Raw genomic sequence first — 27,499 nt, 5'->3', positions numbered from 1 at the left:
AGTTTTGGAGTCTATGCAGATCAAAGTTTATAGTGGTATAAAGTACTGGACCAATGATTTTTCTGATTTACGCACTGTGTGTAAATAATGTTTTTCATATGAAGCAGCACAGCATTACACCTAGTCGAGAATGTTACAATCAGATTACACATGAATTAGCAAAGACTTATGTTTCAGATATGAGTGACATAAGCAAAAAGTAACTTAGCGACAGTGTATTATTCGCTTTGGTACTCCAGTTATAGAAAGAACGTTTACTGTCAAATGCATCACTAATATTTGTTCAGAGCATACTGACTGCATTTACATGAATACACAGTTGTTTGCCCAGCATGTGCCAACGGTACATGAAAATATCTTTAATAATGAAATTTAGAAAATGCATCAACAGAAAAACAGGCTATGAAAATTATTTCTCCAGTACGGTTTTGAGTTGCCAAAATAAGTGAAAATTATAAATGGCTATCTGCATCTGCTTGGGGCTTGTTTCAGTATTTACAAATGATAGACAATATGAACAATGTGCTACTCATCATATGTATAATTTTTATCCTGAAGACTGGTTTACATTTTTTGGTATCACATACTAATACTTAAGACATTTTGGTCATCTCTTCGGTATTCAAACACCCTTCCCAACACACACTTCAATTAAGTTTCCTTCAGGTGGGCGATTCCTCACACACACTCCGCAAACCACACCACTCAAATCTTTGAAGCTGTCCAGTCAGCTGCAGATGGCGCCATAAGCAAACCCAGAAAAACTTCCTTTCATAATAATGTTTATAGTTTCTATTAGGACAGGTATCTAGGGAATAATTATATTATTTTGAAACAAACCTGCAGCACAGAAGTTCAAGAAACATGCACCAAACATCATCCACAGCTCAACAGGCATAAATATGACTAAAAATCTTCAAAATATTTTGCAAAAAATTAATAGTAACTATCAGTGATCAATACAGTATTTGGTCGAAAGTATCTGCATGTCTAATAGAGATTACTTTGGGATGTTCCACCCATCACCGCTGTTATGCTTTTAACACTGCTTGGGATACTCAATGAGGTGTCTGAATGCATCTGCAGAAATAGCACTCTGTTCTTACTCTAGAGCTGAAACAACAAAGATAGTGATTTTATCACTGTCCCAGAGATGCTGGTTTATGATGTAGGAAATGTTGTCCAGGCATCCATCAAACCCAAACACTTCCGCTAGATTGCCACAGCATATAGCATGACCCATCACTCCAAATCACTCATTTCGTCATCCACTGTAATAGCATTGCTCTCTACATCACTTCAAGCATCATTTAGCACTGACTACAGGAATGTCTGCCTTATGAGGAGCCGTACGACCACTGCACCCCATCCTTTTTCACTCATTATGCAAAGTCATTGTGCTAGTTGGACCGCTGGTAGTACTTTGGAACTCACGAATGATTCCTTCCCTGATTTCACACAATTTTTGTAAAAATTACCCTCCACAAAGCTTGTCGGCCCCCGTCAATCAGTATATGAGATCTGCCTGGTCTTTGTGGTTGTGAACTTAACACATCAGTACAGCTGCTATTGGAAGAATACTAAAAGGCAACAAATTTTCACACTAAACAATGAAAACAAATTTGGGCTTTATCTGCATACAAAAAGTCCTAGCATCCACTAGGACAGATTTTATGTACACCCATGAGACTCATTTGAATAATCCAGCCTCTTATATTAACAAAGCAGCAATGAAAAGGCAGATGCCACACAGCTTCCTCAGGAATTTAAATTTCTCTATGACCACTAACTTACAATATTCTCATCTGGCCAATCATTTTACTTTTTTATTGTAGACATGTTGTACGGAATGAGTAGAACATAGCATATAACAATCAGTACAAAGAATACAAATAGTAATGAGTATGACAACAATAATCATGTAATTGTACCACTAAACTTTACAAGTAGTAGTGTATTCAATATTTTTTTTTCCTTCTCCCACTTTTGATTCAAAAACACAGCAGTGTAACTGTAGGTGATGCAGTAATAACTTAAAAATCACATGAAGTCAGAAACTGATTAACAGGAAATTTTAATTCTGTTTGCATAATGGGAGCTGCATAAAACAGCTTTTATGTATTACTGCAAAAGAGCTCTTTTATAGAGTAAAAGTGGTGTCATTCAATTAGTTTCTCCTATTCTTATGATCATAAATTTACCATAGACTCCATAATTTACACTGTATAAGAATGTGCAGTATTTTGACATTTCCTGGCAACTGACCTGTGCAGATACAATTCATAATCCATACACACAGACCCACTTCTACCAGTATCCCTCTTGTTTCTTCCAAATTTCAGAAGCTCACATTCCAACTATGCTGAACTACCACTCCTGGGAGAAAGAATAATGTACAAAAATGTCATTGCTTTTAACTTCTAATGAGTTTAGAAAATAGGAGAGATTATTTGCAGGTGAATCTATGAGGATGGGTCACTAGTTGTGCTTGGATAGATTGGTCAGTGAAGCATTACCAGTGAATCTGTGTGTAAGTTTCATTATGTTGCCAATTTATCTAATACAGAGCTGAGATATCTATGACAACACCCACCAGGGGTATACATAGTGAAATAGTGCAGTCATGATATAAAAGAGTTTGAAATGATTATGACATGAAATCAGCTTAAATATCCAATACACAACTATGACAGCTATATTCTGAACTGCTACTTTTTATGCATCAAGCAGTGATTCATCTGCTTGGAACCTTTACAAAGCTGGATTAACAGAGTCATTTTCATAGAACAACAATGAGATTACTAGCTTGTTTAGGGACCACAAGAGTCAAAAGATACACAACAAATTCCAGTTTCTGCATAAAATCTATTATGCATCACCTTCAAACTGTGAGAGGGCATTACAAGAAACAGTACTTCACCCCCTTGGCTTATACAGTGGTACACTTAAATAGTCTTTCCTCTCACACAATTACGGTGTACCAGATAGTGTGTGCTTGGGGAGAATACTAGCACATTAATTCAAGGTACCAACTCACTGAGATCAGCAGGCAGAGTAACATTATCAACCTGAAAGTCAGTATTAACACCACAATACTTTAGAAGGCAAGGTCCCATCGTATGTAGTGTGTCCATGTTTTCATTCAATCTCTGAATGGCTTACCCAGTCATTATAGTGAGACCTGCAATTTAATGTAGACTCTCCGCCTTGGTGGAACTTGGCATTTTCACATAAACTAGCTAACCTTTGTCAAATGTGAAAGAAGCAAGAAGAAACAAAGAGTCCTGAGACTGACTGAGAAACAATTCTTGGACAGTTCGATATGGAATGACGTCCACAGGGCTACAAATTCTGAACTTTAAGTTCTGAACCGCACAACATTTATTTCTGTGATAGGGGTAACAATTTTAAATAATAACTATATGCTACAATATTACACCTTATTTACAGTAGTTAATCTTTTGGACAGACAGAAAAAAAGAGGCTAGTTCTTTCACATCAGATTATAATACAACATTTTTGCACGTGAAGTGCAACAGTGATGTAGAAGATTGAAGAAATCCATGCTGAATATGCTCCATCGTAATCTCACCCCCCCCCCCCCCCCGCCCGCCCTCACCCCCCCTGTATTGGAATAACAATCTGGCTCCTAAAATATGTTGATGTCCTGTCACCATCATTCTTCAATGAACTATTTAGTACAACAACCTTCTCATTATCACTTAGACTATAATGTATTTTTATCATCACTATTTTTTTTATATTAAGTAGTTCCTATAAATTCTACTAATCTCAGGCATCATGATATCCAATCTGTTTGTAAAGGCTCTAGGAAATGAGAAGTTTTCAAATGTAATTAACAACTTCATGTGACATCAGAATCTCTTCACATTTAACATCAACCAATCAACTTGAGATATCAAACTACAAAAGCATTTTGACCTAAAGTTGGTCAATATTTCTCACTTATCTTTGATTCCAAGTATGTTCAACATATTAGACCAGAGCGAATGACAGATATATCATTTAAAATGTAGAAATTGTTATTTTTCTATGTGTCATCTGTAAAATATGTCAATAAATTGTTTATTTACTGTTTATTAGGTTCAAACTTTTAAAAAAATCTTTAAAATTGTATGTTTCAGGTTAAAGCCCATGACACACCAGTACTTCCATTAAAATTACTGCAAATTTAAATTACATTTAGTTGATAGCACTTTATTGTAGTTTTGTTAATATAAAAATACAACAGCAGAAAAGAATTTTCAACATTAAATGTCAAAGCATGAGCATGTAAGACTGCAGTAGCCAGTTCCCAATCACTAGACTTTGTTAAACATTTAGTTGTTAAATTCCAAAGCAAGGCAGTGTCAGGCACATTAAGATGAAGATTTGACAGTCTGTGGCTGTGAATGTACATTCTCTGACAAGACCAGTCCTTAACCAGTGTCAGTTCATCTTGTTTGTTTCTTTCTTTCGCAGTCATCTGTCCGATCATATAGGGCAATAAAGATAAAAGAAATATAATGAAGACTGATTAATTATGAATTCTCTCATGCAAGACTCCTGCACATTGACTATCCAATCCACTCCCACATTTGAAGACAGGAATAATGTATACTACACAAAATGTAGCCTCAAAGTTTAAAAACCAGCTAGAAATTTGTATAGTTCGGGTAGGCTCACCTCTGCAAAAAATTCATCCATGAAGCCATCCCTTCCTTCGACGTTGACAGCAACATCATCAGGTCCAACATCGTCATCATCACTCTGAGCCTATAACATTAAAAAATTAACTATGTAGATATTTGAATAATAAATATTAGTAACAAGTGCACTTACTTTCATAAAACACGCAAAGATCTATGTGTAGCTGCTTTAAGAATAGTAAATATTATTTCCCGGTTATTTTGGAAATTAAATTAGTCGGGCGCTTGGCAACTTTTAACAATAATGGCCTTAATTACACTCAGTTTATGTATCAAGCAAATTCACATAACAGACAACAGTCGCAAAATGACGCGGACATTAAAGAAAATATGAAGTTATATTTTACCAGACATTATGTTTATTCATAATTAAACTTTACTGGGAAATACGACAGCCAGACTTGTTTTGACAGCTACTGAAATACATGGCCTGCCCGTCTCTGAAGGAAACGTCAGATGAAAAAATCTTGTTCATCCATCTATTGTTTATGATACGCACAGTATATCACCAGAACGCAAAAGGAACCACAAACTATCAAAGACTATTTAAGCGATAGTAAGGAAGCCTGTCACACAAAAACAACGCTGCGGAAATATTTGCTATAAATCCTGTAACGCTTGAATCAAGGGTCCAGAATTGATGTTACTACTTCACATAGCAATGTTAAAAGCATCAAAACGGCGCGACATCTCGAAACGCAAGTTTATTTTGTTTGACATTTAGTCATGTTCAGTGAATGGTAAGCCGCGGGGCGGGTTACACTTCAAAAATAACTTTAGATTTTCACTTACCGCCTTAAGGGCAGCTAATCTGTCCTTCGTCATCTTCTAACGTTCTCAGTCACACAATACTGATTCGTCTTGCCTTATATAAACACCCCATTCACTGACTCTGCCATGGAACGACACTAAAACTACCGAAACAGACACTACAATCATAAAAATCGATACGCTTACGAGTTCAGAGCTTCTGCAGTGCCGTCTGTCACTGTGCGCATGCGTAGCTGACGTCAGAGCGCCTGTGACGACATTTAGTCATTTACTTACTTAATTCGAAAATAAAGGGTAAATACATAGCAAATAATTGAAAAATTTCTATTAAAAATTAGTTAAAATTTTTAAAAACTTTCAAAAACCTTATTTCTTGTAAAATAATTAAGTGAAAGTTCTACAGGGTGTACACATGAATTTCCTCTGTGCTGAACGCCATTGTGGACCGTAACGACGAAAGAGCAAGGTGAGGTTTGTCACTTAATTTCACATGCATCGGTCGTTAGTTTGCGAATTTAGTTTTACCAGAGGTTGTTGCATTAACAGTTTTCAAAAATTTCGTTTCACTTTCACGATTAATTGTGTATTACATTAACTTTACAAGATTGAATTCGGCCAAAACATACCAATTTCCCATGATACGAAAACGCGCCATTTCCACCGGATTTGTATGGTTATATTAAATAGAAAATCTTTCTGCTGTGGGTAAACGTGTTTGATTTTGAGTTCTTTGTAGTTCATGGAACATTATTCTATTGGGTTTCACGTTTACTCCTATTTTCAGTTACGAAATGATTTGCTTCGCCATATCAGTTTCCGTATAAAAATTCTGCCCTGTTTAGTCATTACACACGAGTCATGCTTCTAAAATTTTAATTAGGTTTCACAACAGCGTCAGTTTGCGTGTGTTTGAAAATTATTTTACTTGGTACTGTCATTAAGAAATCTTGAAATTTTCAGACCTGCTACAGAATGGCTCAAGAAGCTGATATGCCAGCATTTAAGTGTGTCCTTGTTGGGGACGGAGGTACTGGAAAAACAACCTTTGTTAAAAGACACTTAACTGGCGAATTTGAAAAGAAGTATGTCGCTACACTTGGTGTGGAAGTACATCCGTTGGTGTTCCACACTAACAGAGGTGCAATTCGCTTTAATGTTTGGGATACTGCAGGGCAGGAAAAATTCGGAGGCCTTAGAGATGGTTACTACATTCAGGTAAGGAAGAAGTTATTTATTAACCTTGGCATGTGTAATAATATTGCCGATTGATTTTAGAAACATGTGGTCTTAAGAATGTGACGTCACTCAATTGCGTCGACAGAGGTCAAGTTTAGTTTATGTACATCATAAATAATTTCAGCGCAGATTTGTTTCCTTTATGGTTTCATCAGTCTTAGCCCATCATAAACGTAGGTCTTGTTACTGCAAAGATCTGAGACACTTATTGAAATACTGTTTTTAATGTCCTACTGATTATTAGTGCAGAGCTTTTCAGGAAAAATTCAGCCGATCCATATTGTTAGTTATTTAGTTTCCAATAGTACATTCTAGTCCTATTATGTATGAATTTTGCAGGCAATGTGGGATTATTTGTAGTTCATAATTGAGAATAGGTAAATGTCTAACAGGCGAAGCGTATTGCTTTAGAAATACACAAGTTATAGGGATAGAGGTACTATTCGTTAGCTTGTTGAACTTGTGGTGTGGATTGGTAAGAGATCAGGCCCTAGTTTTTCATCTTGTCCTAGTTTTTGTGATCAAACAACACCACGTGCATTTTTATGAAATTTTCTATATTTCCTCAAGGTTAAACAGAGCTGAGTCACTAGTACTACCAATTACTTGAGAAAGTCAATCTTAATTTTCGTATTACAAGTTAGTGTATAGTGGCTGCAGTGAATGAGGAAGATGTCTTGCTAGTGTCCATGCAACAGATTATGCATTTGTTTTTTCCACTGTGCCTCCCAAATGACCTGCCTGCTGCCCCCCCTCCCCTCCCCCCTCCCCATGACTTGGTTGTCAAGATAACGTAAGTGTACAGAATCCTACACATGTATGAGGAGATCTATGGTGGTTTTATTTCACCCAAAACAGCCTATTCCTTGTACAGTTCAGCTTTAATGGTTGCACTATCGCTCAGAGGACGGCATTCACCTATCGTACAGCCGTTACAGCACCTTCCATGACCACCAGTGGCGTACATCGGCCCCACATAATGCCACCTCAAAGTAACAGGGAACCTCCAACTTGCTGCTCTCGCTGGACAGTATGTCTAAGGCTTTCAGCCTGACCGTGTTGCCTCCAAACACGTCTCCAATGATTGTCTGGTTGAAGGCATATGCAACACTCATCGTTGAAGAGAATGTGATGCCAATTCTAAGTGCTCCATTTGGCATGTTGTTGGGCCCATCTGTACCACACTGCATGTGTATGGCGTCTTGGTTGCAAAGATGAACCTCTCCATGGATGTCGGGAGTGAAGTTGCGCATCATGCAGCCTATTGCGGACAGTTTGAGTCATAACACGACGTCCTGTGGCTGCACAAAAAGCATTATTAAACATGGTGGCATTGCTGTCAGGGTTCCTCCCAGCCATAATCCGTAGGTAGCGGTCATCGACAGCTCCTGTCTTTCTGTATCTCCTCCATGTCTGAACGTCACCACTTTGATTCTCTCAAATGCTTGGACAGTTCCCTTGTTGGGGACCTTTCCCAGCACAAAATAACAATGCGGATGTGATCGAACTGCAGTGTAGACAGTCTAGGTGTGGTTGAACTACAGACATGAGCCGCGAATCTCCTTCCTGGTGGAATGACTGGAACTGATCGGCTGTCAGACCCTCCTGTGTCTAATAGGTGCTGCTCATGCATGGTGGTTTACAACTTTGGCTGGGTTTAGTGATGTCTCTGAACAGTCAAAGGGACTGTGTCTGTGATATAATATCCACAGTCAACGTCTATCTTGAGGATTTGTGGGAACCGGGGTGATGCAAAACTTTTTTTGACTTGTGTATTTGCAAACACGTCAAACAATATGTAGAACACAGTAAATAGTGATTTGCTTTATCCTTGTATCTTATTTTCTTTCTAAATGCCAAATAGCAACGAAAATTTCATTACTCATCCAGTAACTCTGACTTCCTCAATGTTGAAATAATTTTCATTAAAACATGTTTATCTGTTTATGTTCTTATATATGTATAGTTACAGTTTTTGGTCGACAGAAGCGTCCGATCCCACGCGTCGGCTTTGACCCGTGACGTAAGGGTGTTGTCGTGTGTGGTGTCATGACGGTGTGGAGTTTGGTTTGAGTGTGGCTGTCTCTAGTTCTGTTTTATCTTATTTTATTTACTTTTCTAATCTGTTCGTTCTATCTCGTGAGATTTTTTTTTTTAATTTAAAAATACTTATTACTTATTTTAATTATCTGTTTCCTCGAATTTCTGTTTTAGTTTATTATATTTATCTTTCTGATCTGTTCGTTCTATCCCGTGAGATTTTTTTTTTTAAAGACAAAAAAACACTAATCAGCTACTGAAGCATCTTTATCTTGTATGGGTTGCAGGGGTTACGACCCCTGCGGAGGTGGGTGGGTATTCATGCATGGCTGTCTTCACTTACACGTTGTAGCTACGCAAGGCGTCTAAATTTGTTTATATTTAGTTTGCCCCCCACCCAAAACATCCCATTTCCCACGCTTGTCCCGTTAGTGTCATTAGGCTTCTTGTGGAAAGTGTGTGTGTTTGTTTTTGTATCCGCCATATTTGTGACGTCATGGGTCAAAGCAGACGGGCGGGATCGGACGCTTCCGTATTTCCCAGTTTTTCCTGTGTAAAGTGCAAATACTTTTCCTTTCAGATACTTAAACTCTGTAGTAGAATACTAGTAGGAAAAAAATAACGAGACGTTGTATAGCTTTTCAGTGTGCCAAAAACGAAGCAACCAACATAAGGATTAAGATGTCATGAAAGCACAAAAGCCATTTCTATAGGAGTGAGCACCGTAGCAGGTGCCACCATAATGCCTTTTCTCTCCATATGCACAGCATGCAGCATACTCACTTGGCATAGTCTTATAGGTCATTGATCGTAGACACACCCATGTCATTGTCGGTTGTTGATTTATGTGCAGGCACGAAAGGTGCACGTACTTAGGGTGGTGAGCACCAACCAGGAGTAAGTGAAACTAAAGTAATAAGTTACTAAGAGATCAGGAGTAAGTGAAACTTAAGTAATAAGTTACTAAGACATAAGGAAATTGGCGACTTCCAGTCAATTTTACTTCTGAAGTAAATTTATTTACCCCGTTACTGGTGGAGAGCACCATTGAACAGTACGCTATTGTTAGTAACTTAAGGAGGAAATTAGGCAAAACTTTACTTTTAGAGTAAGGTGTGATCTGTGAGTTCTGTTTTTTAAGTGTCGAATTCTATGGATTACCTGGACTACGAAGACCACATGGAGATGGAGGAAGAGTTTAACATCCCAAGAATATGCACAATGGAGAGAAAAGTCCCATTTGTTACGTATAGCGACAGTGATTTCAAAGATCCATTTGGGTTTTGTAAGGAATCTTCAGAGTTGCTGCTTGATATGCTGGAGCTATTACTGCAGCATAATTGCCAGGAACCATGCTTTGTCTCCTAGCTGCAATTTCTCTGTGGGCTGCGAATCTTTCGCACAGGTAATTACCAAATTTTAGCAGAGGATCTCACTAATGTCCATCATACTACTACTGGAATAGTGTTAGACAGTGTGAAACAGTTTAATTGGCTTGAAGCCACTGTAGGTGTCCATGCCACATAGCCAAGAAAATATATCAGAGAACAAAAGGAATTAGATTGAACTGGTTGATTCCCAAGTGTCATAGGTGCCATAGATTGTGTACATATACCCATACTTCGTGCTTCTGGAGCACAAGCAGAACTATATAGAAATTGCAAGAATTTTTCTATCAATACCCAAATCATCTGTTATGCCAATATGGAGATGTTGAATGTGGTAAGCAGTTGGCGAGGTTCCACACATGGTGCACGCGTTTGGGACTTCAGTAGAGTTGCTGCAGAATTTGAAAATGGACAATATGATGGGTTGCCTGTTACAGATAGTGGATGTGCTCTCTCTAAACACCTTAAGACGCCTGTGTTCAGAGCCCACACAGGAGCTGAGCACATTTTGCTACCAGATGTGTAATAAAGCGAGCGTTCGATGTTTGGAAGAAACATTTCCAAATTCACTAAAACAATGCGATTTAAACAAGTGTTGCAATGTTGTTGTGGCTGGTGCAGTTCTACACAACTTTGGAGAGGCATCATTTTGAGAAAGATGTTTAAAATTTTCTAGTTCTTCAAGAACCTCCAATCTACTCCCTTTCTTCTCAGTGTGCCAAAATGTTATTGTGAACAGCTTTAGGTATGTGACCTTTAATTAGAAAGTGATCAGCAAAAGACAAATTTTGGATATTAGGCTATACTGCGCATGCACAGCTACGATGACGAAGGCAGCCTGTGCTTGGTGCTTGCTCTGCTCATACGCTTTTCGTCGCTTATCTGGCGAAATTTCGTGGGTGGTGGGGCATCATGTGACCATGTGCAGCCCTGCGGCAATTTGTTGAGAGGATGTACAGAGTTGTACTTAGAGCAATTGTTTTATCATATCCCACCCAGATAAAGGATGCAAATACGGAAGCAGTTCTTGGCAAAATATCATTTCAAAATTGGACTCCACAGCTCGAAGTATCACAATGTTTTGCTGTGGGGTGACTTTGACAGATTTTAATTTGTACTCTGCAATATTGGTATGTAGCATTTCAAACGGGTTTACATCTACACAGCACTGCAAAAAGCTAGTAGAATGGAATACTGATTTCTTGCATAACAAAAAAAATTTTCTTGTGTTGCTTACAACGGAATAAATGACAATAAATTTCACGACTATTTCAAAATGTGTAAAAAATTAACAAGGTTGCCTGTGAGGCAAAGAAACTGTACAACTGACAGTTTATATTCTACTCAAGGAATAAATATGAAGCCACATGGGGAGTTAAAATGATAAAACACGGTATGCTGCCAATCTAAAATTTAGTATAGAATGGCATTCTATAAATTTAAGATGTAAACACAAATTAAGAAATAACTTCAGGCCTAAAGGAAGTACTAGACAAGTGCCTTGTGATTGAAAAACACTTTCACAGAAGGCAGATTTGTAAAATTCTGCCTCGGCCGTCATATTTTAAACAAAATATTTAGTTCAAAACTACTGACCAAATTTGCCTACTTAGTCAACTTCAAGTAAATGGCTATGTATGTTCATACGTATGTAGTATTAAGAGATCTTACAGTGTCATAAAAGGAACAGGACATCCAATACTACTCCAACAGCATCGGAATTTCGTAAGCCATACTAAAATGCTTCATTCCACTCTAATTACGCATTTCTATGTCCAGATGCACTCCGAAGTACCTGATACTCGGCTCATATTCAGCTCAGCTCAGTGGTTTTCATGATACCAATTTTCTTGGAGGTCCAGTACTGTAGTCTCATGTTCGGTTTCTTATTATGGTATAACTTCATTCGTCCCAGTGAATGAAAATTTGCACTTGAAATTGAAAGTAGACAATAGTGTGGAATGGAACACTTAGTTTCAGATAAACTAACTGCCTCAGTGGAAAAAATTAATAGAAGCAAATTTCTCTACAAAACTGACAGAAATAGCTTCATTAAAGACATTAATGGTTGATTGCTAATAACGTGGAAATAATATAAAATCAGAAAATTGAAACTACTAACTTATTTTGGTCTTGACAGTATAGTTTCAGCTCTCTGAGACTGCAGACGTGTGTGCAAGTTGCGCGTGTCTGTGTGTCTATTGCTGACAAAGGCCGTAATGGCCGAAAGGTATGAGTGTGTTGATTTTTTTTTATTGTGCCTATAGCGACTTGGCATCCCCGCTATATGGTTTGGTATTGTTACATTCCATCCTGGATTTTTCATTGCTTTATTTTGGTCTTTCATGGTTATGAGAATCTATATTAAATCACTTGATGGCTCCCGGCCACAGAAATCTGTTTTGTAGCAGCTGTAAATGAAGAGACCAGCAGCATCACGAAATATATACACGGGTCATGTGGAGAAGGACTCCCCCACTATAATTCGGCTTGCTCTGTGCATGCGCGAATCTGGCAGCTTGGGCGTGCCGGAAAACTTTTTCCGGGTAGCATCTTGCTACTTGCTGCTACTGCTCATACGGCAAACAGCCATGCTTCAAGTAGCCAGAAGTGGGAGGAAGGCATTGCTCATAAACGAATTCAGCTCTGCGCATGCACACGAGCCTGCTGGCAACTGCTCGTACTAACCTATAGACACCAGAGTTTTTCAAAGGGGAATGGGTCAACTTTAAATTTATAAATGATTTTTTTTCCTAGCTATTATTGGGTGAAAAGGTGACATTACAGTTGTATTTATTACGAAGAAGGCGTTCGATCTGATAAGAGACGGCTCCCAAGAAAGGAATAGAAAAGCTTCTTCTTTAGGCTGGACTCAAATGATAAAAGTGCCGAGTGCAGTAACTCTTTTTACAGTTTTCTGTTTAAGGTGTTATCCACTGACAGGTTTGTATTCATTATTAACTGCTATCATTTTGATTATATTAATTTCTTCCTCGAATTTCTCTTTAGAGTGGAATAGAAATAGCTCTGTGAATAGCAAAGCAAAAGAACGTGAACATATGAGATTGTGGGTGCGTAGGATCTGATTGGTATGATTCTTTACAAAAAACATTAAATGAGTTTTTATTTTCTTCTACTTTAAGCATCAAATCAAGAAAATTCAATTGACAGGCCTCGTTTCAGAGTTAGCTAATGAAGGTATTTTCTCATGAAGTTCATTGAAGAGATTGAAAATATGGTGAATGCTATCAAGAAGTCCTTCGTAGATGACTAAAACATAGACATATCTGAAATAGGAGAGAATGCCTAGTGCTGTATTAAGAACTTTTCTTCGAGAGTGTTAATGAAAATGTCAGCAAGGATACCAGCTAATAGATTTCCCATAGTGAGACTGTTGGGTTGCTGATAAAATTCAAAGTAGTTGTATTTGACTAAGACTGTAATTAGATTCATAAAGTCAGTGATTTGTTCATCTGAAAGTTCTTTCTTGAAATGACATAAATTTTTTTCCACAACTTGTACGGGAATGGTTGTATAAAGATTTTTGATGTCTTCTGAAAACAACTTGGTATCCGGGCTGCATTCTAAATCTTGTATTTTATAACTAAGGTGTGTGTATTGGGGATGGAATGATTGTTCTCGAAAATGAACTATTTTTCAGAGTTCCATAAAGAAGTTTTGCTAAATCATGGTACGCGCTATTCATACTATTAGAAATCGGATGTATTGCATGATTAGGTTTGTGAATTTTGAATTGAGTTTTGGGGGCTTGAGGGCTCATGTTAAGGATTTTCTTATGGAAAGGTTTGATTAAAAATTTTGCGTCACTGATAGCTGACCTGACTTCTTTTTATAATTGAGGAGTCAGATCCTCGTGCAATTCCAAAATATTATTTTTGTTAAAAAAAAAATCAATGTTTTAGAAACATATCCAGAATTGTAGGCAATACCCAAAGAACAACCTTCGTCAGACTTAGCTATTAAAGTGTCGGCTTCTTTGAGTTTATTATTAATAGATTTAACCAATTTCCTATTATGTGTAACATTTTGAAGACAGGCCCTGTTTTTACTAAGAAGGTTAGCTATGTCAAAGGCAACCTAGTTTGACATGAAGGTTAAAGATTTCAGAACTGCTCTGTGAATTGTGCACTTACTTGAAAACATTGGCTTCAAATTATTATTTTCTTACAAAAATTGCAGTTGAAGACCTTCATGGGTGGGACACCATGTGAAGTAAAATACGTTTCCATAGGTTAAAATAAATTTCCTTATATACATTTATAGATGAATAAATATTTAACATATTGGGATCTTACTTCGTATTTAAATGACATGTTTTGTTACCTATAAATAAGAAATTTCAATACAGTGTTAGAGTACCTAATTATTTTAACAATACCTAATTATTTCAACAATCCCCTTCTTAAAAAGCTATGGAGATAACTACTCACTTACTTTCAAAAAAAGTCTTAACTTTCCTGAAAATTCACTAATATATTTCTGATATCTTAGCTGTCTGGATTTGGGAAAATACAAAGAACTTGTTCAAACTTTGTAGAAGTTACTAACTTTGACCACCATTGCTGAGTACCCTGCAAATCTAGTATACACAATCTGTATTTCTTAATTTTCTAATAGAGCCCTCTGTGTGGTTGCAGCTTACCTATATTTGCAGATTTATTTATTGCACTTTGAGACTCCTAACAGAATAAAGGACATATTTTTGACAGCTGTTTCTGGCTCTGTAACTTCTTAGATATTTCTACAGGTCTTTGAAATATGGTTGTTGATTGCTGCATGGAAAGTCCATAGATCAGACAATTTACGCTGGATGTAAGTTGAAAAACGTGATTTCAGTATATATATGTCCTTTTTAAAACAAAAACCTTCCTATGTTTTAGTCATATGATTTTGCAAGCTAACCCGTTTTACCAGTTGCTGGGTCTAAAATAGACCTGACATTCTCCATACCAGGTAACTGGCTGCTCATTTTATCATTTGTGAAAATGTTTTGTATTTTGCACAGGCTATCTATCACCTGTGAGTTGCTTTTCCATGTGCTTTTCTTAAGACTGAATGCCATTTTGAAGGGCTGGTAGGAAGCCTTTTTTTAAACCTAAGAAACAGCTTTGCCAAGGGATTAAAGACATTTGTATGAGTGTATTTGGGAAGCACAGGTCTCCATCTCATATTCAGTCAGTGCAGAATTTTAAGCCTGTCCGAGGTTTTTCTTTCAGCTTCCTTCTTACAATCGCCAATTAAAACTTTTGCACAGGTTGCCTGTATCTGTTTTTCCTCATCTTTTTCTATTGTGCTGTTTTTCTTTATGGGTTTGTATTTGCTGGCACCGTACTGCAACTTTTCGCAATGATTTCTCAAACTCTACTGGTACACTCTATTCCCATTTTCTGCATTAATGAGGTCAGTGCCACGCGGTTTGAGTCTCCTGCCAAAGGTTAGTCCTCTCTCTGTGTGTGTGTGTGTGTGTGTGTGTGTGTGTGTGTGTGTGTGTGTGTGTGTGTGTGTGTGTGTGTGTTTACTCATTCTTCCTGTACTCCATGTCGAAATGGAATTGGGAATACCCCTAATAACTGGTACAGTGAGATGTACCACACTGCCATGCACTTCAGTTGTTTGCAGCGTGTAGATGTAGACCAACAATTAGAAGAGAATAAATTTTCATACAGCTGTCTCCTCTTTCAGTTTGAGGGCAAAGTATCTCAGTTACCAAGTTTGATTGTCCATATCTAGAAGCCTGATATAATCAGATTCAGAGTGTAATACTTCCGTTGAGTTATTCATGGGTTACATTTCTCACACAATTTCAACCATTCCCAGGACTTTAATCTTGTTTCCTTTTTCTTCTTTGTATGTGCTGCTAAATTCAGTGCAAGAAATGCTTTGTCTGCAGTGGTGATTCCCACTATTATCAAAATACCTGAAACATGAAGAAGAGTGAACTTGACAAATGAGTTACAGGGGTCTTAAGGATACAGGGTACTTATAAATGGTGGAAAAATCGTTTTTTTAATGACTTAAATTCTGTAGTCTTTCCTGATTACATTGGTATATACATTATAGGGTTTCAAATGAAAAAGACACACACCAAATTTTAAAGTTACGGTCATGTATGCCGCCTCTATTTCTGTTGCAGAAACCAGTATTATTTCGAAACGAACTGTAAACTTTGTTTCCAGGGATAATACATATGATACATTATATATGTTGCTAACAGTGCAGGTTTCTAGTGCCTGTAAATCATTATCTTTGCTCGTATTTACCTTTGTTTTGTTGAAGCAGTTTGTTCATGTGTTACTGAATACTCCCATTTACATCACATTTCATAAAAGGCATAAAAATTACTTTACACAAAATAGAAAATTTATACACTCTGGTAGTTATATCATTAGTCACCTCATATTATCCATAAATATAATAATATATTGAATTTTATATTGTCTAGATATCACTTTTTTCGTTGATTCTCTTAAATTGTCATATCCAGTTTTCTAAGTAAAAAGGTTACAGGATAGTAGTAGATGTTAGGAATAGATGACAGAATAGTTTGAGATTTTAAGGGAATTCAGTGCAGGAAAATTAGTTTGGAAAAAACACTGAAAACAGCTCAGAATCTTAGTCATCTTTCCACCCATTAACTCAGAATGTTAACGTCCTTGGGGGATAGATGACTCTGCCAAGGTCCCATGGATCACGATATCAACTTTTCACAAGGTCTGTCAGACCAGTCTCTTTAAATTTCTTTTCAAAGTTTATACTTCCCCATTCTGAGACTTACCCTTGAAGGTATCCCACAGCAAATTCAATATTTTTAGAATCTTCCCAATTCTTTCGCAAAGCTTGGTTGAATCTTTTCAAAAATTGGGTCTGATGTACTTCTCCATCGGGCTTTAATTTAAGGAATTGCCTGGATAATCCTGAGTTAGCTCCCCATTGCAAATGAGTTACTACTTCACTGGGTAACACAACATTAGATGACATTACCTGTTTTTTCTACTTTGTCCTGGATAAGCTTGACTTCTCTCCACAGGTCATCTATGCCCTTCCTTGTATCAGTAAGTCGAAAGAAGCAAGAGGCGACATATTCCCGGATGTTATTCTCTCAGTGACTTTCCAATCTATAATTTCTTCAACTTGTTCCTCCAGACTACTTACATTTACGATATCAGAGTTTGCTATTTTCTTTTTGAAGCTTCTTTCTACATTGTCGACTTGTGTACTTACACCTGTAATTTGCGATTGAATGACAGTTATTAATTTGTTCAGCTTATCTGCATTCTCTTTTAAAGTATTCAATCCCAGCTTTACAGCATTGAACTTAACATGACATACGTTTACAAAGTATTCTAACTTTTCATTGATTTCGGATTCTACAGTATTACATCTGTCTTCAGTGTTAAATTCGAACTTTTTTGATAGGTCAAGGAAATTATCATTCTGTTTCTGACTAAGGTCAGTAAACATTTGATTTACCTGAAGGGTCAAGGAACTAGGCAATTCATTCTTTAAATCTATTTTTAAATTACCTACTTTATTGTTTAATGCATTGATTTCAGTCTTCATAGCCTTCGTATAGATTACTAAATACTTTACGTTGTGGATCGACTTTGGCATTTAACAAACCTAAAGTTTCACTCTGGGCCTTCAATTGAGCATTTGAGTTATTAAAGCTTCACTCTGGGTATTCAGTTGAGCATTTAAAGCTTCACTCTGGGTATTCAGTTGAGCATTTAAAGCTTCACTCTGGGTATCTAATTGAGAATTTACTGATTCTAGTTTTTCGCGCATTTCGCGTTTTGATTAAATTTACTAATTCAGACCAGTCAGGTACTTGTTTGCTAACTTTCATAGCCATGGCTGGTTGTTCTGAAGTTTCCCCAACTTGCTGTATGTTATCCACACTTTTACAAACTTTAGACTTCATGAGCACTAAAAGATTAACTTTAAGTATAATAATGGCACTATTAAAGTTTGCGCACCAGTTTGTACCACTTTATACTGAAACAATAAAGTTCTGTTTTACACTCACTCAGCGGAGAATTTGTGTTCTCGGTGAGCGGATATGGAGGCAGGTCAGCACCGGTAAAAATCAACTGGTGCCGGTGGCATCGGATGTTGGTTTCCGCGTCTGCGTCCCCGCGATGTATTTGAGAGGTCTACACTCCTAGCACCGGATCTTCTTAGTCATAGTGTTTTAGGTGTATTTCTTCTTAGAGAAACACAGTATAATCTTCTCTATTTATCAATTCAAAATTTTGCTCCTTTAAATACTTTATCAAGTTCCGTTGTCTGAGTGATTCTTTGTTCGATTTAGTTGCTGTGGCAACACGCGTTATTAGCTCGTTTTTTGGTCTTGGAATACTGCTTCCCCCCTTCCCCCCTCCCCCCCCTCCCCCTCCCCCTCCCCTCCTTTCTCACTGGGCGCCATGTTCAAATGCTTTGGACAATGATTTAAGTGTATAATTAGATATAGTAACTTCCACTCCTTTTACGAGATGACTTACTTGTTGTCTGCAGCCAATCTCCTTCACTGGCTTCTGGAATCTCTTTAAACTTCTTCTCCAAAGAGTGATGCTAGGTACAGGAATATTTAAAATTCTCCCTCTACTTGTAAAATAAGTAGATTCTCGAAGGTTACTGTTCATCAACTAATGATTTGTATTAAAACTCCGTACAAAACAACTTCTTTTCCTCACATAAACATCTGACTTCTTGTAAGTCACTCGTATCACCTCATGCCAGAAACAAATCTATCAACATCCACAAAAGAGTTGGCTTAATAACCAAAACTCTTATATCACAGGATTCAGGAAATATGTCTTGCCTCTAGCAAGGCTGGAATAAGAGTTCTTTTTTCACTAACAATAGCCACTGACACGATCACAGAGCTACATAAATACTCCATGGTCCTCTTTTACGCACTTACTAAACATACATGGACTGCCCGACAGCTACTTGTTGGTGCCGTTCAACCGCCGTGTCTACATTCTTGGAGCAATTTAATTTAAACTTTCTCGCGCACGCACGCACACATGCAGTAGGTAGGATTTCGCACTCTCACACTCATATCTAAAATATCGTGTGTTCGGGACGGTAGAAGGCTGAGTGGTACTAGAATTTACGCAGAAATTCTTGAAACACTGCAACATATGCTTGTGGAAGTACATATCCTTTAGCGTGAAATAAATATGAACTGTACCACGCATAATGAAATTCAGTAAAAGGAAATTAGGTGGCAACCAGTTTACAAAGAAAGCCACACTGTTGAAAGTAACCTATATATCAGTTCTTCAGGGAAGAAACTCCCACGTGGCACACCTGCTGGTGATTCAAATTTTTGTGTCAACAGCGACACTGATTGTAGTGGATTTGTTGTTGTTGATGTGAGCATCTTATCTTCTTTGATAAAGGAAGTGGTGAAATTTGTGATGGTGCAGGCTGTCTGGAAATAACTGAACAACAAAGTAGCAGGAAGGGTTTAGTGTCAAAATTAGTTCTGTGTAGATCCTGCAATAAATATACCTCAAAAATGACTTCGAACATTGTGCATAATTCATATGATGTGAATTTGAAGTTAGTGTATGCAGTGTGTGCAATAGGAAATGGAAAAGAGGCTGCTCAAACATTCTGTGGTTTGATGCACCATCCTCCTTCCAGCAGGTTCAGCAAGTACATAAAAATACTTTTAGGTGCCTTGACAGTTGTGTCTAAAGCATCTATGAAATGTGCAGTAGAAGAAACTGTAAATATTAGTGGAACCAGGAACATTGCTGCTGCATTTGATGTGACATGGCAATGTCGAGGACATAGTTCCTTGAATGGTGTTGCAAGTGCTACTTTTTTGGAGAATGGAAAAGTTATTGATGTTGAGTGCTTATCTGAGTACTGCCACACCTGCCATGATAACACTGAAGGGCATATTGAACATCAGTGTCCTATGAATTATGATGTTTATAAGGCCAGACAAATGTGTGGTTCCTGAAGAGGGGCAGCAGCCTTTTCAGTAGTTGCAGGGGCAACAGTCTGGATGATTGACTGATCTGGCCTTGTAACACTAACCAAAATGGCCTTGCTGTGCTGGTACTGTGAACAGCTGAAAGCAAGGGGAAACCACAGCTGTAATTTTTCCCGAGGCCATGCAGCTTTACTGTATGATTCAATGATGAGGGAGTCCTCTTGGGTAAAATATTCCGGAGGTAAAATAGTCCCCCATTCGGATCTCCAGGCGGGGACTACTCAAGAGGATGTCGTTACCAGGAGAAAGAAAACTGGCGTTCTACGGATCGGAGCGTGGAATGTCAGATCCCTCAATCGGGCAGGTAGGTTAGAAAATTTAAAAAGGGAAATGGAGAGGTTAAAGTTAGATATAGTGGGAATTAGTGAAGTTCAGTGGCAGCACAGAGAATCAAGTAGGTAAAAAGATGAGGGCTAGTAGAAATCCTTGGGTAACAGAGGAAATATTGAACTTAATTGATGAAAGGAGAAAACATAAAAATGCAGTAAATGAAGCAGGCAAAAAGGAATACAAACGTCTCAAAAATGAGATCGACAGGAAGTGCAAAATGGCTAAGCAGGGATGGCTAGAGGACAAATGTAAGGATGTAGAGGCTTCTCACTAGGGGTAAGATAGATACTGCCTACAGGAAAATTAGAGACCTTTGGAGGAAAGAGAACCACTAGTATCGATGTCAAGAGCTCAGATGGAAACAGTTCTAAGCAAAGAAGGGAGAGCAGGAAGGTGGAAGGAGTATATAGAGGGTCTATACAAGGGCGACGTACTTGAGGACAATATTACAGAAATGGAAGAGCATGTAGATGAAGATGAAATGGGAGATAAGATACTGCATGAAGAGTTTGACAGAGCACTGAAAGACCTGAGTCGAAACAAGGCCCCGGGAGTAGACAACATTCCATTAGAACTACTGACAGCCTTGGGAGAGTCAGTCCTGACAAAACTCAACCATCTGGCGAGCAAGATATGAGACAGGCGAAATATCCTCAGACTTCAAGAAGAATATCATAATTCAAATACCAAAGAAAGCAGGTGTTGACAGACGTGAAAAATACCGAACTATCAGTTAAGTCACGGCTGCAAAATACTAACGCGAATTCTTTACAGACGAATGGAAAAACTGTTAGAAGCCGACCTCGGGGAAGATCAGTTTGGATTCCGTAGAAATGTTGGAACACGTGAGGCAATACTGACCTTACGACTTATCTTAGAAGCTAGATGAAGAAAAGACAAACCTACATTTCTAGCATTTGTAGACTTAGAGAAAGCTTTTGACAATGTTGACTGGAATACTCTGTTTCAAATTCTGAAGGTGGCAGGGAGGGCCTGAGGGAGGAGGGAGATTGTCGTATATATACCTGGTGCCGGCCCACCGCCGGTCAGTACATCAGCGTACCTGATGACGGCAACATGGTAGATGGCCGAAATATTGTGTCCTATGCACACTCATACCAGGCAGTTCACCCAAGATTTATTTCGTCATAAAATATGCCTAGAGAAATTGAAGAACCACAATGAGTTCAATGTTTATGGTGAAACCTTGGTAACAAAACTGGAGTGTTGTGGACATGTGCAAAAGAGGATGGGTGCTAGATTGAGGAAGCTATGAAGAGAAATGAAAGGAAAGTTGCTATCTGATGGAAAATGTCTGGCTGAGGCAGATTGACAGAAATTTAAATAGTTCTTCAGAGTTATTATGGATGGGCCATTAGACGAACTGCACCTCAGAATGATGTTGAAGCAATGAGAGAAGCTGTGTGGGCCACCTACTTTCATGAGTTGCCCACAGATGACCACCCTGTTCACGAACTTGGCCCCAAAGGAGCAGATTCTTGGCGTGATTACCAAAAAAGCAAAAGAAAATGGTCAAATATACTGTCATAAGCTTTTCTTCCTGAGCCTGTTATGAAATAAAATCAATTTTTAGAGACCTCAGTGACCCTGTTTTGCTTAGTAAATGTCTTCATTGGGCACTTTGAATACAAATGAAAGTTTCAGCCATTGCATATGGGAAAGATTACCCAAGAATGTTTTTGCAGGACGAAATATATTAAAAGTTGGTGTACTAGTTGCAGTGATAAGTTTCAGTGATGGAGTGATAAGAAGGTTGGAAGTCCTGAGAAATTTAGGCATAAAATGTGGCTCTAGTAAGGCAGATAAATTGCTTGTGTGTGACAGACAACGGGTGCATGAAGCTGAAAGATTTGCTCTTAAAGCTACCAAAGAAGCAAGAAGTGCCAAGAGGAAGGTTGAAGATGAAGAAATGCTGCAGGATGAAGACAGTGCTTCAGGAATGTTCTGAGGCACAGTTTAATTGTACTTGTATCTTCCTTCGCAATTTCCCACAAGTTGTATTTTTCAGAATTTGGGTACAAATATTTCCTAAAGTTTATAAAGCATTGCTCTAATTTTTTTTCTGCAACTTGCAATAGTACATACATATGTAGTAGACCTAAGCTTTATTGCTGAATCAATTATAGAAAAAAAAATTAGGAAAAAGTTACAATATAAGATGAATATAATAGAGGGAAACATTCCACGTGGGAAAAATATATCTAAAAACAAAGATGATGTGACTTACCAAACAAAAACGCTGGCAGGTCGATAGATATACAAACATACACACAAAATTCAAGCTTTCGCAACCGACGGTTGCTTCATCAGGAAAGAGGGAAAGACGAAAGGATGTGGATTTTAAGGGAGAGGGTAAGGAGTCATTCCAATCCCGGGAGCGGAAAGACAGGTGATGTATGAGCGGCGGCAACTTGAAATTAGCGGAGGTTGAGGCCTGGCGGGTAACGAGAAGACCAGGCCTCAACCTCCGCTAATTTGAAGTTGCCGCCGCTTATACATCACCTGTCTTTCAACAACTTCTTTGCCTCTGTACTTCCACCTTGACTGACATCTCTGCCCAAACTCTTTGCCTTTACAAATGTCTGCTTGTGTCTGTGTGTGTGTGTGTGTGTGTGTGTGTGTGTGTGTGTGTGTGTGTCTGTGTGTATGTGTGTATGTGTGTATGTGTGTGTGTGTGTGTGTGTGTGTGTGTGTGTGTGGGTGCGCGTGTATACCTGTCCTATTTTCCCCCTAAGGTAAGTCTTTCTGCTCCCGGGATTGGAATGACTCCTTACCCTCTCCCTTAAAACCCACATCCTTTCGTCTTTCCCTTTCCCCTCTCCTTCCCTCTTTCCTGATGAAGCAACCGTCAGTTCGAAAGCTTGAATTTTGTGTGTATGTTTGTGTTTGTGTGTATCGACCTGCCAGCGTTTTTGTTTGGTAAGTCACATCATCTTTGTTTTTAGATATAAAATATAAGATGATATTTTTATCTTTCCCATATAGGTATTAGGTGGAATTATATAGGTATAGTACCTCAGCCATCATCTCGTGCATATCTGGTAAAAATTTGGTCACCTTCAAATGTATAACATTGGATTAAATGGTACCTCAATTTGAGGAAGCATTTTGGAAAAAAATTGCATCAATTCCTTTGTAATTTTTTTAATAGTCCTTAGCAGGTTCCCACTTTGTCATCTTCACCATGGGAGACTGCATAGTGCAACCACATACTTGGAAAAAATTTGTTGATGACAATTGAATGTGTTATCATCAGGTACAATGAAAGTGGTGCTTCTGGTTTCTTTAAAAGATAGTGTTGTACAGTGGATGCTTGGTATATTGGACATACTTATGTTCTTGTTGAATAAACTTGTACTGAAGTCGTGTACCAATTGCATGAGTAGTAGCTTACATGTGTGGGGTGCAACAGAAAATTAAATGATACAATGTGTAAATATTGTTTACCTTTCGAGGCAATGCCTTTCACTTTTAATAAAATTACTTTCTTTACAGGGTCAGTGTGCGATTATAATGTTTGATGTCACATCACGTGTTACATACAAGAATGTACCCAATTGGCATAGAGACCTTGTAAGGGTCTGTGAAAATATCCCAATAGTTCTTTGTGGAAATAAGGTTGACATTAAGGACAGAAAAGTCAAAGCAAAAAGCATCGTTTTCCACAGGAAGAAGAATTTGCAGGTAAAATCTTAAACAAGACACAACATTGTCTTTTTTTTATTTTTTTTATTTTTTTTTATTTTATTTTATTACCTATTAAATGACTGAACATTTTTTACAGTATTACGATATCAGTGCAAAGAGCAACTACAATTTTGAAAAGCCTTTCCTGTGGTTAGCTAGAAAGCTAATTGGTGACCCAAATCTGGAGTTTGTTGCCATGCCAGCTCTTGTGCCTCCTGAGGTGACAATGGACCCAACATGGCAACAACAAATTGAAAATGATCTGAAGGTTTGTAAAACAAGTTCTTGCTTAATTGGATCTGATTTGAGCCACAATATTAGTACTACAGAAGTTACCTGAAGGTCTGTCACTGTTAGCTTCATTTGTAATGTATTATGTATTCCACTATTAATGATGGGTTCTTTTTCAGGAAGCATCAGAGACTGCTTTGCCTGAAGATGATGAAGACCTGTAAGACACTTTTAATTCTGCTCCGAAGTACCCATGCATAAAATTTGTTTTTACTGCCACAGTCAAGAGAACTCTTGCCTTGTTACATAAAGTGTTTGGACTATAACAAGCAGACTGCATCAGTAACTTACTTTCGGCAAGTTCGAGTGTACGGTGTTGTGTACTTTGGTGTTGAGCTTTGTGTGAATGGAAAGCTGTTGATGCTGTACTATTTTTATAGCGAGCAGTGTGAGAAGAGTGACAAACTGAAATGTTTTATCAGAGTGTTACAAAAGACTTGAAAAACACAACAGAAAATTTTGTTTATACACTGAATACTGTTTGTTCTTGTGAATTATGGTTAATTACAATGGAATCCATCTTTGGAACCCAGAAATTCTTGTTCCTTTTTTATGAATGTCAACTTTACACTTATAATTTATCATAACACATGAAGTTAATTTTTCTGCAAATAATAAAGTGACAAAAAGTTTATTTGGTTTTAATCAACTTGGTTAAAAGCCCTTACGTGTGTAACAAAGTTTTAGTGGATAAAGTGCAGTTGTCTAGTGTTTATATAGCCATTAAATTATGGAACTGCTTAGTTCGATAGTTTCTCTTCTTGCCTATGTAACTGAGGTATTCTTTCATGTACTTTATAACAGAAGTATTACAGCTATTGAGATTTTGACTCTGCAGTGGGGTGTGCGCTGATATGAAACTTCCTGGCAGGTTAAAACTGTGTGCCGGACCGAGACTCGAACTCGGGACCTTTGCCTTTTGCGGGCAAGGGCTCTACCAACTGAGCTACCCAAGCATGACTCACACCCTGTCCTCACAGCTTTACTTCCGCCAGTACCTCGTCTCCTACCTCTCATTAACAGAGCAAAAATATTCCAATATTCCTGATTTCAATTGATAATTTGGAACAAGATCTCCCCCCCCCCCCTCGCCCCCCTTACCCCTCCCTTTGGGCTTTCCCCCCCCCCCCCCCCCACACACACACACACAAAATTTGTAATGTCCTTAACTGCTGCTTAAATGACCATTTTGGAAAACATATTTAGGTGTTTCTGTGATATAAAAAGTAAAGGTTCATGGGGAGGAATGTATCATGAACAGATTAAGTTGGAAGTTATTAGCAAAAACTCAGTAAGTTATGTTTGGTGTGCTGACAAGAAGCCAAAGTACGTTTTATGTACACAAGGTAGAAATTCATGTTTATTAGATGTCACATAACTTGTGTAGATGTATAATTGTGCAAAGCTCTCATGCTTGTTGATAGTGCCAAGGATGAGAAGTCTTGTCACATGCTCTTAGCACACTGACTGCTGGCTGTGTAAACCTTTCTTAGAATTCATTTTTGTGGGTTCTAAATATTTTTTGTGAAGATGATTAGCCAACATTTAACTAAGATAACAATCTCTTGTGAAAGCCTGAAACTACTCAAAGCTCACATGATTCCAACTTTAAATTCTAGTTTTCCCTTTTCTTTTCTTCCCCCGGAATAAAGTCGGTTGGCAACCAAGGCCATTTATTCTGAACTAATTCAAATCTGGTTGCTGTAGCACCCAGTGACAATGAAATGGAATATAGCATCCAGTCACAATGAAATGGAATAAGGTTCAGATTTTCCATATATTTCTAAAGAACGTTGGATTTTGAGAAAAATATTAAAGCCTCCAACAGCAAAATAATTGATTGCCTTAGTAATCTATTCTACTTTCAACAATTGGAAACACAAAACCATAATCATACATTATTTTCCCAGAGAACAATTTTGTATGGTGTGAAGTATTTTCAAACCTGTGTTCTTGGTGTGATTATTTTGCACTCTTTACTGAACCTGTAACAAAGGAGAATGCTGAAAATAAACACCTCTCTCAACAAACGATTTTACAAAATCGTAAATACTCGCTTAAAGTAGGTCTTCTTGCGCAATCAGGATTGGCTGCGTTAGAAAACTACTTGCCTCTTGCAACACAATGAAGACCAGCCAAGCCTGTCCATAAAACTGAGAGGACTTGTACCCTGTCAAATGTGGGGACCGGCAATGCACCGAAACTTGTCTCGGTCCTTTTCTTGTACAAGACTTGCAATATGACTAGAAACGCAAAGTGGGACTAGATCAAGGGAATTGGTTGGCCATTTGCTGGGGCCGTGTCCTTGTAGTAACTTTTCAGGAAATGGTTGAAGGTTTTTGTGAGAAGATATGGAAAGTGAACTGGAGCTATGTGTTGAACTCTCGTACATCATGGTCAGACAAGTTAGGTTTCAACAAGTCGGTGGTACATCTCAAAAACAGTGTACACTATTTTAGCAATGTGAGGAAGAAGCAGATATGGGTCCATTAATCATTCTTTGCCTGTAGTGTATTTAAAATCTGAGTACTGTCTTGGTATCTGTTTATTCCAATCGCGTGTGGGTGTGTGGGTGTGTGGGTGTGTGGGTGGGTGGGTGGGTGGGTGGGTGTGTGTGTGTGTGTGTGTGTGCCCCCCCCCCCCCCCCCCACATTCTTCTTTCACCACCAGCTTGTCATCTCCACCCCAACAGTGAGATGGTGGCTCTAACCCCATGATATTTCCTTCATTTCGGGGGGGGGGGTGGTTGGTGGGCAGTAGTTTCATAGAGATTTGAAATTGTGTTAAGTTTGTTGCAAGTAACTAAGTACTTCTGTTTTCAGAATACTGGATGAATAAAATCTATTCACACGTCGTGGGCTACACTTTTTTCTTGCCTCCAACCCCTTTTATAAGCAGCTGATTTTCAGCCCCACTGCTTCTTTCTGATCAGAAACTTGTGTGTACTAAGTTTGGTTAAAATCGGTCCTATGATTCATGAGGGGTTTCTCTGC

General features: G+C 38.1%; 2 protein-coding genes across 5 annotated transcripts in view; one reads left to right on the top strand and one right to left on the bottom strand.

Annotated features, from left to right (window-relative positions):
* The window catches only part of LOC124604224 (syntaxin-1A), a 344,075-nt gene extending 338,363 nt beyond the window's left edge, over nt 1-5,712 (bottom strand). For all 4 annotated transcript variants that reach the window (XM_047136460.1, XM_047136463.1, XM_047136461.1 and 1 more), the window contains exons 1-2: nt 5,502-5,712; nt 4,687-4,776 (exon numbers count right to left, since the gene is read on the bottom strand). In XM_047136460.1, coding sequence (XP_046992416.1) covers nt 4,687-4,776; nt 5,502-5,534 — 123 coding nt within the window. In that variant the 5' untranslated portion in view covers nt 5,535-5,712. The remainder of the gene's footprint in view (nt 1-4,686; nt 4,777-5,501) is intronic.
* Nucleotides 5,713-5,883: 171 nt separating this feature from the next.
* On the top strand, nt 5,884-25,140 carry LOC124604270 (GTP-binding nuclear protein Ran). The gene is made up of 5 exons (XM_047136464.1): nt 5,884-5,946; nt 6,441-6,695; nt 24,024-24,212; nt 24,313-24,483; nt 24,626-25,140. The coding sequence occupies exons 2-5, from the start codon at nt 6,453-6,455 to the stop codon at nt 24,668-24,670; spliced, it is 648 nt and encodes a 215-aa protein (XP_046992420.1). The 5' UTR covers nt 5,884-5,946; nt 6,441-6,452; the 3' UTR covers nt 24,671-25,140.
* Nucleotides 25,141-27,499: the final 2,359 nt, after the last annotated feature.

This window comes from Schistocerca americana, chromosome 1 (genome assembly GCF_021461395.2).
Source record: "Schistocerca americana isolate TAMUIC-IGC-003095 chromosome 1, iqSchAmer2.1, whole genome shotgun sequence".
Classification (NCBI taxonomy): Eukaryota; Metazoa; Arthropoda; class Insecta; order Orthoptera; family Acrididae; genus Schistocerca; species Schistocerca americana.
This window is presented reverse-complemented; position numbering and strand designations above follow the sequence as displayed.

What these genes read in the sequence shown, in the direction of transcription:
- LOC124604270 (XM_047136464.1), top strand. Translation starts at nt 6,453, where the DNA reads ATGGCTCAAGAAGCTGATATGCCAGCATTTAAGTGTGTCCTTGTTGGG. An exon ending in GAGATGGTTACTACATTCAG is followed by an intron (nt 6,696 to 24,023) that starts GTAAGGAAGAAG and finishes CTTTCTTTACAG; the next exon opens with GGTCAGTGTGCGATTATAAT. An exon ending in ACAGGAAGAAGAATTTGCAG is followed by an intron (nt 24,213 to 24,312) that starts GTAAAATCTTAA and finishes CATTTTTTACAG; the next exon opens with TATTACGATATCAGTGCAAA.